Source organism: Azolla caroliniana, unplaced genomic scaffold (assembly GCF_043228905.1).
Source record: "Azolla caroliniana isolate FFs.n. ecotype wild unplaced genomic scaffold, voAzoCaro1.0.p SCAF_13, whole genome shotgun sequence".
Taxonomy (NCBI): Eukaryota; Viridiplantae; Streptophyta; class Polypodiopsida; order Salviniales; family Salviniaceae; genus Azolla; species Azolla caroliniana.
In genome coordinates this window covers 19,025,701-19,037,045 of record NW_028230448.1, presented here as the reverse complement: position 1 = coordinate 19,037,045, position 11,345 = coordinate 19,025,701, and the positions used below count along the sequence as shown (strand labels likewise).

At 39.7% G+C, this 11,345-nt stretch overlaps 1 protein-coding gene across 1 annotated transcript; it reads right to left on the bottom strand.

The window, feature by feature from the left end:
- Nucleotides 1-8,581: 8,581 nt before the first annotated feature.
- Nucleotides 8,582-9,663, bottom strand: LOC147856531 (blue copper protein-like). The gene is made up of 2 exons (XM_087329037.1): nucleotides 9,271-9,663; nucleotides 8,582-9,141 (listed from the first exon to the last, which is right to left on the bottom strand). Exons 1-2 carry the CDS (start codon nucleotides 9,494-9,496, stop codon nucleotides 8,699-8,701), a joined length of 669 nt encoding a protein of 222 aa, XP_087185163.1. The 5' UTR covers nucleotides 9,497-9,663; the 3' UTR covers nucleotides 8,582-8,698.
- Nucleotides 9,664-11,345: the final 1,682 nt, after the last annotated feature.

The window sequence follows — 11,345 nt, the reverse complement described above, 5'->3', positions numbered from 1 at the left end:
AGGATTTCATCGAGGGAAACAAGTTACTCTGTTCTTCGATATTCATGTTCTTGGAAGATCGATCCAAATTATATGACCTATAGGGGACCAACATAATGAAACATTTTCACTGCCCTATAAGTGACGATGCAGCTCACAATCGACTTTTGGTATTCGTTAATGATGCTACGATTGTATGCTACATTAGTCCAGACTGCACATTGTGGATTATACTAGAGTATGGTAGGATTTTAAGACCATCGGTCAAAAAACAATCGGTCAATCAATCTCATCATTGTTGCCCCGGAACCCCTCTCTAACATTTAAAGACAATGTGAGCTAATTAGTCCTATAGGAATGAACCATGGTATCAATAGTGGTGCAGTTTTGTGACGGACTTTAGCATTTGCATGTGACCAACATTGTGGGTTTGTAGATTGGTGTAACATCAACTGTGAGATATTGTGTCAAGTGGCCGGACAATGTGAGCTAATTAGTCCTATAGGAATGAACCATGGTATCAATAGTGGTGCAGTTTTGCGACGGACTTTAGCATTTGCATGTGACCAACATTGTGGGTTTGTAGATTGGTGTAACATCAACTGTGAGATATTGTGTCAAGTGGCCGGAGCCTCCAAATCTCTCAAAAAGCCACACCCAAACCCCTAGTGGATGAAATCTTGAGCTTGTGGGATATTTCCCTCTCGATAGATAGAGGTCGACAAGTTGCCAAATGAAAACATGGTTCAAGAGGAGTGCATCTAAATCAAAACTAGTTTTTGTTCCTTTGAAGGAAAGCCGGATCCAATTCACAAGGTTGTTCACATGCCCAAGGTAGAGCTCATTTAAAGAAACCAAGGAAGAAACAATGAGACCATTTTGACAATACATATAGGGATTCCACCAAGTGTGAAGGAAGATATGGTGGTACCTTTTTTGAACGAGCATAGCTAGGTCGTTTTCAAAATGAAAAAGCATACATTTTTTAATTCCATAAGGTATAAGCATATTTATTTGAGGAGATTTCATTGACTCTCTAACTCTATAGAACTCTATAAGGATTATTATTAATCTTCGGGCATTCCCATGAGAATCTTGAGAAGTCTTGGCATCACATCAATTGTCACTTGTTGATGCAAGTTGCATGAATTCACTAGCAATTAACTACAAACATGCAAAATACCGATGAATGCAACATCAAAAGCAATAAGATTACACCAAATCAATGAAATGATTAGGGATACCTTTTCCTTGGAGTTTTCTCAAGTTGATTAAGGTATTGCACATTTAGATTTTGTGTTCAATCACCTTGAAAGGATACATGACACATAAAGCTATCATTGGAGATGCATGATGTTGCCTTTTCGGCTCTAGAACAAATGTTGGACTTCAACATTGGATATAACAAATACATCTTTCGTGATGTGATTGAATTTTGTACCTTGAACAACAATCAAGTTATGTATAACCTTGCCCACAATACAGCCATAACGCAGAGCATGCATCTTGACGTTTATCATAGTGAGCTTGGGGTAGTTTTATGTTTTAGTTAAAAAATAAGTTCGAAGGCTCCAATGGTCGAGAACCTTGTACATATGGGAATCTAATGACGATTTCAAAACCCACATGAGCCTCTTGAAAGCATACATGTAATGCGTGTTAGTGTTTTCGCATGAGGCCCCACGCATACTATTTAATCATACAAATTCCATTATGCTTGACTTCTCTTAAAGCTTGACTTTGCGTTCTTTAACACATCCTCCTCCCAATTATATTTGAGGTATGGTAGATGGTTTTGGGCACCCCTCTACAAATATAACATAGCCCACGACCCATCCTCTTGAAAGAAATATGCATCCCTCCATATATGGATCTACCATAAATAATAGGTGAATGCCCTTGTGTGCACCTCATGTGCTAGCAACATGAATTATATAGTGAATCCTAGATCTAGGCACACTTGAATCTTATATTAACCTATGCATGGTGTCATGAATTTCTGTAAACAACTAGAATACATAGCTCTCTCAGGAGAAGAAAGTCAACCAAGGGAGATTATCACTCCTCTATGGTATGATTTGGTAAGATATATTGGAGCTCAATATGAAGAGCTACAAGGCTCTTCATACACGATGGAAGTTATGAGACTTTCCTTTCAACAATCATGGTCGGGTTCACCCTTGGTGGACTGTGTAAACAACGTGTCCAAGTGGTGTTACACCATGCCTAAATGGCTATATCCGCCCTGACAACCCAACCAGGAAGGTACATGGTATTTTTCTGAAATTTTGCAAGTGACAGGATGATCAACACAAATAGTTGGTCCTGGAATATATGAAGATTACAATAATATCTTTTTGTTGTTCGTGATCAGTATCGGTTTTAGAGGAGTTCACTGATAAACAGAGAGGATTGTTGAGTGTCTATGATTACATTAGTGGAGTACACATCGGACTCTATAAAGACACTTTACCTAAGTAATGGGAAGCACCCTTCTTTCGGAAAATAAAAATAAAAATATGATGCATCTATAGAAATCCAATGGATTTCCCTATCGAGAGGATTCTCGTGTTACGTGGTGAAAGCTCCACATGTAAGAGATAAAAATAAATGTTTGCACTTTTTGATTCAAATGGTCGGATGGAATTATTAATGTGACATGTAATGTTAGAAATTTAATACTATATTTGTAATCCTTTCTAGCATTACACAAAGGCAATCATACAATTGCCAGCATTACCTTAAGGCAATCATGTTGCTGAAAGCAATATGTAAAGTCATAATTCCAGGGCCAAATGTCATAATGTGCATATACTTAGAACTTAATCGATCTCCTAAAAATAGGAAGAATCATTCACCCATTATCTTTGCGTTGAGGCAATAAATTGTCTTTCAATAACGAAGTCTAAGTCTCTTAATTTTTAGGAAAGAATACTAAGTCTCCAATATAATGACACTCTCTAAAGAACTATTAAGTAGAGATAAGGAGGGCACTACATTCATGAACTAATTAATTAACTAGTGCGTTTATCTTTGAAAGCAACATATGGCATACAAGCTATATTTAGAGAGTGTGTAATTAATTGGTAGCTACCCATGTTTTATCATGTAAGACGTTTAAAGTTCAATAATGTTTTAGGATATCAATAGCCTTGTCAGTATTCTGGAGAATTCTTTTGACTTTCAATTTCCCATGTCAACCATAAAACCTTGAACATGGGCCCTCATATTATATACATCCACAAAGCTAGGTCGAGTTCATACATATCATGTGCACACGTAGCCCTTGATTTTCTTGTTGTCAATTAGCATAGGATTAGTCAATCCATCCTTAAACTTAAGCGATGTGCACATGGCCATTCACTTTACCATGACTTGCATGTTTAAAGGGTTTCGCATAACATACATCATAGGAGTTGTTAGACTCCCCAATCAAAGAATTTCATCCTAAAAGTAGGTTAGTACAAATTACAACTAGTTTTAGTCAACTATACCATCCTAGGCAACTACATTTACACATTGGCGTGCATGTGTCTTCTTAATTGCATAGTCTCTTATTGGTAAATGATTATTTAATTAGTCACTAAACTTTAGGTACATGCACGTGGGCATCCCTACACCACATAACTTGTTTAACAAATATCATCATTGTAACCCTTCTCCCTAATCCTAGAGTTTTTGTTAAAATAAGTCTACCCAAAACAAAGGACAACTAGTATCTCCCTTGGAAGTTGGGTGGTCTTAACCTAATGGAGGATGTATTGGATTTAGTATTGTGAGACCTTTGGCTCTCCATAAAACACCTAACCTTTCTACACCTAACATGTCATCAAACATGCACAATATAACCTTCCATACATTAGATTTGAAACCAATATCCATGGTTCAACTTCAACACCCATAAATAGGCTACACAAAAGGATATTTAAAAGACACTTTTGAATATTTGAAGACCCTCTGTGCAAAATTCAATGTTGAACTAAGCATTCATATCATTTGGTCAAAATAAGGTAATTGTCCCTTTCCACGTTATACGTAAATGAAATACATATCATGGATATTAGCCACCCTTGAGGCGTCTACATCGTTTGTTTGCATAGAGATCAAAGAGTTATTGTGCTGACAATTCCAACACAACTTGAGATTTGACAGTAATTGGAGTTGAGTGGATATTATCAATGGTGGAAAAAAGAACCTCTTGTGGTTTTATCACCAAAATCATCCCCTCCTCCTGATGCTCGTACCTGCCAACTAGGGCTTGCCATAATAACCAACATACATTTCCCCACTTGATTGTGCCTTGCACCTGGCATAATTGCAATAGGCGGCCAACGACGCGCCATATTCGATGGGTCTCTGGGCATTCCCACAGAGCGTGTCGGATTGATTTTGTTGCATTTGGGCACGCTACACAATTAGGAGAGCTAAGGTTCCCACGCTGCCACACTCCAACTAGTAGTGCCTTATGTATTAATAGTCATTGGAACGTGGTAATTCACCTCTCGTGATGTTGATTCCAAATTTTCTACCAAAACTTGGTGATAATTGTGTGACGAACATTATATGTGTGCTTTGCGGTAGCCAGCTCTCAGGCAGTTTGAGCGGCTAGAATGTGGCGACCCATTCGAGTTGTGAATTGGAAGAAAGGTATGGCTTTGCTTCCTTGACTCGTGTAAGGATCGCACCACGTCCATTGCAAAGGTTCCCAACCGACCTTACACAACCATGTCTTCTCATGAGTACATATGTGCCATTCTGGTTGTACTTTGATTGGATCGGGATCTATAATCCATTTATGACCAGTATATGTGAGTACTCAAATTGTTGTATTCAATGTTAGTGCGCCATTGTCTCACAATTCATGGCCTTCGATCATGTCCGGTGGTTTCTTACCTCTTGGGATCAAAGAGCCCTCTCCCTCGTAGCCTATCCACTTCTCCATTGCCATCCTTAGCATCTTCCCTAAGCAATAGAGCGTTAATGATTTCAGATCTCACAGCCCACCCGCCCTTGATTCCATGGAGTATGTTGGCTTGATCTTGTATTTGCAATGACATAAGCCGTCTCCAACATTCTATACTCTTTCCTGGACCTTCTACAATGTATCCCCATTACAACCCCTTACTTGAGCCAATTAGTTGATCAAATTCATCTCTGATACATGAGTTACATAGGATGCGTTCACTAAGCCAGGCAGGTTCGGAATTAGGTTGATTGTACTTGAGCCCTTTTCTAATGTCACACTACACCTTCCACATGAATGCACTGAATATATCCTCCAATTGGCATGAGAAACTAGGTTTGAGATCCATGTTTAGAATCCATCCCATTTGAGGGGTCCAATTGGCCCCTTTTTGTGGCCTAAAGTAAGCGAAACTTAACCTCAATAGTATTTTCCAGCAACCATCCCCTAGTTGGAGTCCTCACACCACAAATTTGGCAAGTAGGGCTTTGGATTGTGAGAGGGAATCAATCAAACCCAATCCTCCTCTTGACTTAGGTGATGTGAGTATCGCCACACCGCCTTGGCCCGGGCTGTGTGATCTTCCTTACCAGACCAAAATTTGTAGTTGCGTACCAATCGTTGAAACTTGTGTATATTTTCCTTGGATATTGTCATGATAGGTTGTACCATGTTGTTGCGAGTAATACTTGGTTTGCCACTATGATGCAACTAGTTGGCGAGAGTTTTTTCGAGCTCAATGTATCAACTTTTGTCAAATGGAGTGAATAACTAGTGCAATCATAGTCTCCGGAGGAATGCCAAATCCAATTTGGAAACCAAAATATTTGGTGCTCGCTTCCTGATTGATCCACTTGAAAGCAGGATGTGGGTGCCATGTAGGATGTGCTTCATGAGAAAGCCATATTGCACAAGATTTGTGCCAATTGATCATGGTGTTTGATCTCTTGCAAAATACAGCTAATCCACTTTCTAGCTTCTGTAGATTTTCCAAGTCCCCTTGTAAGTAGACTGCGGTGTCATCTACAAATTCTATATCTAGGAAGGAAGCTTTGGTGAGAGTGCAGCACAGGAAGACAATGTCGGTTTAGATGCCACGAGTTAAGAAGGTTGGAGAGTGCATCGGCGTATAATAGAAATAAGGATGGAGCCAGTGGGTATCCCTATCGTACATATCGTGATATTCGAAAGGGGCCCCTTTCACTTGCTAATGAAACACAATTGATGGCGTTCCTATAAAGTCTTGATGACATCCTTTCATCCATGACTTTGAAAACCGAGTTTCCCCATCACACTTTCTAGAGATTTCCAGCATACCCTATCATATGCTTTCTCAAAATCTAGAAGCACCCCAGCTACCTTGTTGTTGATATGCTTGGCAAGGGCTATTGCTTCCCAGAATGAAAAAAGGTTGTCTAGGATGCTTCGATTTCAAATAAACCTTGTTTGGAACGGATGAATGAGTTGAGGGAGAAGTGGTGCTAAGCGGTGTGCCACAATTTTTGCGAGCAACTTATAGACAATATTAAGAAGAGTTATGGGCTGCCACTTACTAATGTTGTTAGCACTCCCACCACTTTTAGGAATGAGATGCATCATCCCCTGTCCAAATTCCTCCAACTTGTTTCCAGAGATGATGTATTACAATCTTAAGCTTTAAAAAAGGCTAAATAAGACATATAACATGGTGTTCGTCTACCTAATTGTGTTTTAGAGGTTGTCTAGAGATATTGCCTTCATGAGTGGTCGGTCACCTTCTTCATAGATTGTATGCACCCTCGCCTATTCTAGCACATAATGGAGGCTCTTCTAGGGTTGAGGAGGCCTAAGGGGCATATTGCCATGGTTAATTAGCAAAGTAGATGTTTGTTTGTAAATGCCGATATATTTGTTTTCGTGCTATTCCACATTTTTAGAGCACATTAACGATTCCAAAATTCTGAGGAATCTCTTTCATAAAGTTAAAGCATTGTGTCAATCCATCACCCTAGTTCCCAAAAAATATACCGAAGGAAAAAGTTATTGGTTGCACTAGAAAAAAGACAACAAAAGTGAACGTTTTCATTCCATCCGATAAAAATCGAGGTGCACGAAAACCATATTAAGTAAGAGGAGGTTAGAAGCAAGGGTCTTATTGTGTTTGACATTATTCGTTTGAAGAGAGGAAGGGTCTTACTTTGCTTTGAATTGTGGACAAGTTATCGAACGCACATTGTTGACGAAAGGTTTAATTAAGTGTTATTCGTCTGGTCATTCAGTTGGGCTGAATCATCAAGGTGTGTCCATTCCATGGTACCTTCATTGTTGTCATACTTTCCGAACCAAATTTAAGGAACATTTTCTTGATTTAGTTGTGTCCATGGTACGTACATTGATTATTGTCATGCTCTCCTAACCAAATTTAAGGAACATTTCCTTGATTTAGTTGTGTCCATGGTACATTCAATATTGTCATGCTGCTTAGGTATTTTTTCCATCCCACTACTAAATGGACAAAGCTTACTATATTGCTTATGGAACACATAAAGAATCTTTGAACTATCCACACCTCCTAAACCATGACACGCCCAGCCCCATAACGTCACACATGAAGTATGTATGTGATCCATGGCTTCTCTGTGCATAATGCCTCACAGGTAGTTATTAATGCTACTGTGTTTAATGTGAATACATATATCAGTATATGTATGTGCATTGCGTAAAACAGGGCATCACAAAATAGCGCGTCACTAACTTTCTACTGCTAATGGCGGTCCCATCCATCCCACCAATGAATGAAGTAATCAACCTTAAATTGGTGGGTCCTTCTAGATTGCAAGATAGATAGAGTTTGACACTTGCCTGAGCAGTAATACTAGTCAGCTGGAAGGCATGCCAGAAATAGGTAGGGACTAACAACTATGTAGCTGTACTGATTCACCAGTACCATTAGCTGCCATGAACTTGTACGTATGCATATATATACGCATACTTTTCTTTAATATTAGGTTTCCAACAATGATACATCACAACCATGATTCATTCTGTGATCTTTGCAAAGATACTTTGAAGAGAAAGCAACAAAACAGCAAGAACCTACTACTAACTACTATTAATTAAAAGAATCAACAAATTGGAAGAGTGCAACAGATTCAGCAAAAATACAATGCTGTCTTCTGTACGTATGTATTAGGTTTCCAACAATGATACATCACAACCATGATTCATTCTGTGATCTTTGCAAAGATACTTTGAAGAGAAAGCAACAAAACAGCAAGAACCTACTACTAACTACTATTAATTAAAAGAATCAACAAATTGGAAGAGTGCAACAGATTCAGCAAAAATACAATGCTGTCTTCTGTACGTATGTATTAGGTTTCCAACAATGATACATCACAACCATGATTCATTCTGTGATCTTTGCAAAGATACTTTGAAGAGAAAGCAAAACAAATCAGGAAGAAGCTACTACTACTAACTAGTATTAATTAAAAGAATCAACAAATTGGAAGAGTGCAACAGATTCAGCAAAAAATACAATGATGTCTTATGTATGTATGTATGTATGTATGTATGTATGTATGTATGTATGTATGGAGGATGGATGTCCGATGGAGTCGCATTTTGAATGGATGTGGAGGCAGAGGAGGGAAAGAAGAGAAAGAAGGGAAAGAAGGGAATATAGTTATATGTATATATATATAGCTCTCGCTAGAGAGACGCATGTCGAAGCAGGTCGAGTATTGATTGATCTCATGAAGCTCATGGGCATCATCAGCAGTGGAATGGAGGATGAAGCAAGGGGAGAAGGATGGAGGAAAGGAGGAAGAAGAAGGGAACAGTGGTTGCAGGAGCGGAGGCAACGGCAGGAGGAGGAGTGGCGGCGGGGCTGGAGGAAGGCTCAGGAGAAGAAGAAGAAGAAGAAGAAGAAGGGTCCAAGAAATCTCCGGAAGAAGGGGAGCTAGCTATGGAGGAGGAGAAGGAGGAGGAAGAAGAAGAAGAAGAGGCTGAGACAGTGGCCTGGAACTTCTGGGAGGCATTAGCGCAGTGATCGGCGACGCCGTCGATGAAGTAGTAGTTGCCGGATTTGGTGAGGCGGATGAGGGTCTTGCCGGCAGGGTCCTGGAATGCGACGAGAGGCTGGGAGGTGTTGCAGTAGCGGAAGTCGGTGCGGGTCACCTCCAGCACGCTGTGGGCCCTTGGGGCGTAATTGAACTCTGTAGGTGGAGGACCAAAAATGCAAGGCGGACAAATGAATAAATAAGACAAAGAAAGGGCTGTTTTAAGTTTAGTTAGTTGACTGCGTTTAGAAGAGTTTTAGTTTTTAAAAGGTATGTAGTACGTACCTAAGGTGTCGCCGACTCTGAAGTCCGTGGAGGCGGCCCACTGGGTGTAGTTAACGTTGGCCCGGGCTGGGGTGGTCCAGCCGGCCTGGCCGCCCACGGTGTAGACGGCGGCGTCCACCGACGCCGCCGAGAGCAGGAGCAGAAGCAGAAGAAGAAGCACACAACGACAGGAGGAGGAGGAAGAAGAAGAAGAAGAACGGCGGCGGTGCTGGTGGACGGCCGCCATTAACAGCAGCGAAAGAAGCAACAACAAACGACAGGTCGATTTTGTCCGGACGCCCGCTAAATAAAGGAGAGCTGTTTTGTTTTGTTTCTCCTTAGTGACTTGGACCGACTAAATATAGAGGATGAGATTGATTGTTGGTAATGTTGGAACTTTTGTGTGTTCGGGGGGGGGGAACCTTGGAAAGGAGGGTGCGGAAGTGTGCGCCACGGTAAATGCAAATGCAATGGATTATCTCACGTCTTCTCCCTCCCCACCTCTTTAAATACCCACCCAAAAAAAAGAATCATCCGCTCCACGTCATGTCCTTTCTGTTTTGTGCTTTTCTTTACCGTTTTGAACGGCTACCTATACACACATACATACACACTTATTCTGCTGCCTGCTTCCACCTCTTTATTCTACCCCCCAATCACCACATCCACTCTCAGTCCAATCAGCCAAGTACATAGTTACAACTTAGTAGCAGACTATGTATAGTAGTAGTCGTAGTTACCAGTACCTTATACATATGTAGTACACAAACGGCTATCCTCTTGCCTTCCTCTTTTCTTCCCTTTTCTTTTCTTTTCTTTATGGCCTTAGCCATTCCCACCTTTCTTTCTTTTTTTTACTAGGTACAAACGTTGTCTTGTCCATCCGTCTATCTAGATTCTGGACTTTACCTTTCCCCGAGTTCGGATTTCGACCCCTTGTTTTCATCAGCTAGGTGCAATTTCACTCACGCGCTCCCAATTTATACTTCACATCCGATATCTTTTATTGCAAAACCACTCATTGTTGGACTACATGCATGTTCATACCGTACATGATAAACAACTCTCCTCCTCAATCCTTCTATTTCTCCTTGTAAGAAAAAGCTTTGGTGTAATATTATTGTTGGTCATTCATTATAAGTTAACTAATCATGTGAACTGAACTTCAACCTCGCACAACTCTCCCTCATGTGATGCGTCTTACATTAAGCTTTTCTACTTTCCCCTCTCCCTAGATATGCACTTTTATCATTATTCGCATCTCTTAACCTTTCGACAACATGTGTAACTCGCACTCATCCACGAGCTTATTTACCTCACACTGTTGTACCTGAATCTTTGTGCTGAAGAAACATAATCCTTAAATCATGTTCCTTCAAAGCAAAAGTTGGGTATCCCACCACACCCAAATAATGAAACAATCATGAAAACTAGCATCCTATGTTTTGAGCCAAGTAAAGGCCAAACATTTAACCATTCCCTTATGTCATGCACAAGATTTCATGCCATCTTATTGTTTTATATTTTTCATGCCTTCTTATTTAAATCTACTGATTTGAGGAAGTTGTTGTTGCTAGCAATAAGAAGTAAGCACACAACCCAAAAGGTTATGATAGTCTCAAGATACAAATTGTCCAATTATAAAATGATAATTAAAATTTAAGTTATTATACTAATGAGAGAGAAAAGTTATCAAATATTAAGCGTATTCTTTCCCCCAACAATTTCATGAGTTTTTTTCCCATAATAGTTTTGCTTATTATGAGTATAATATTAATCCTCAAAATAACAATAATGACATTGACCTCTAACAATATGTGGTGGTAACATCAACCTCACTATGTCCAATGAACACATGAACATGTTCGAACAAGAAATAGCTTATATCTATTTCTTTAACCTTCGTGAAGATAATTGAACATTACAAAGAATGGAGCAATGAGACATCGTGTTTGTCTATTATAAAAAAAATAAATCCATATTTAACAAAAGTAACGTGAAAGTCTAGGTGTGTAATATGGTGTTTAACATACAACTCCATGTTCTTATCCCATATGTCCTCATTGCCTATTTGAATTATAGAAATGAGAAAATTA

Coding starts and splice junctions, on each gene's coding strand:
- LOC147856531 (XM_087329037.1), bottom strand. CDS start 9,496: ATGGCGGCCGTCCACCAGCACCGCCGCCGTTCTTCTTCTTCTTCTTCC. Junction 9,142..9,270: donor CAGAGTCGGCGACACCTTAG/GTACGTACTACA, acceptor CTCCACCTACAG/AGTTCAATTACGCCCCAAGG.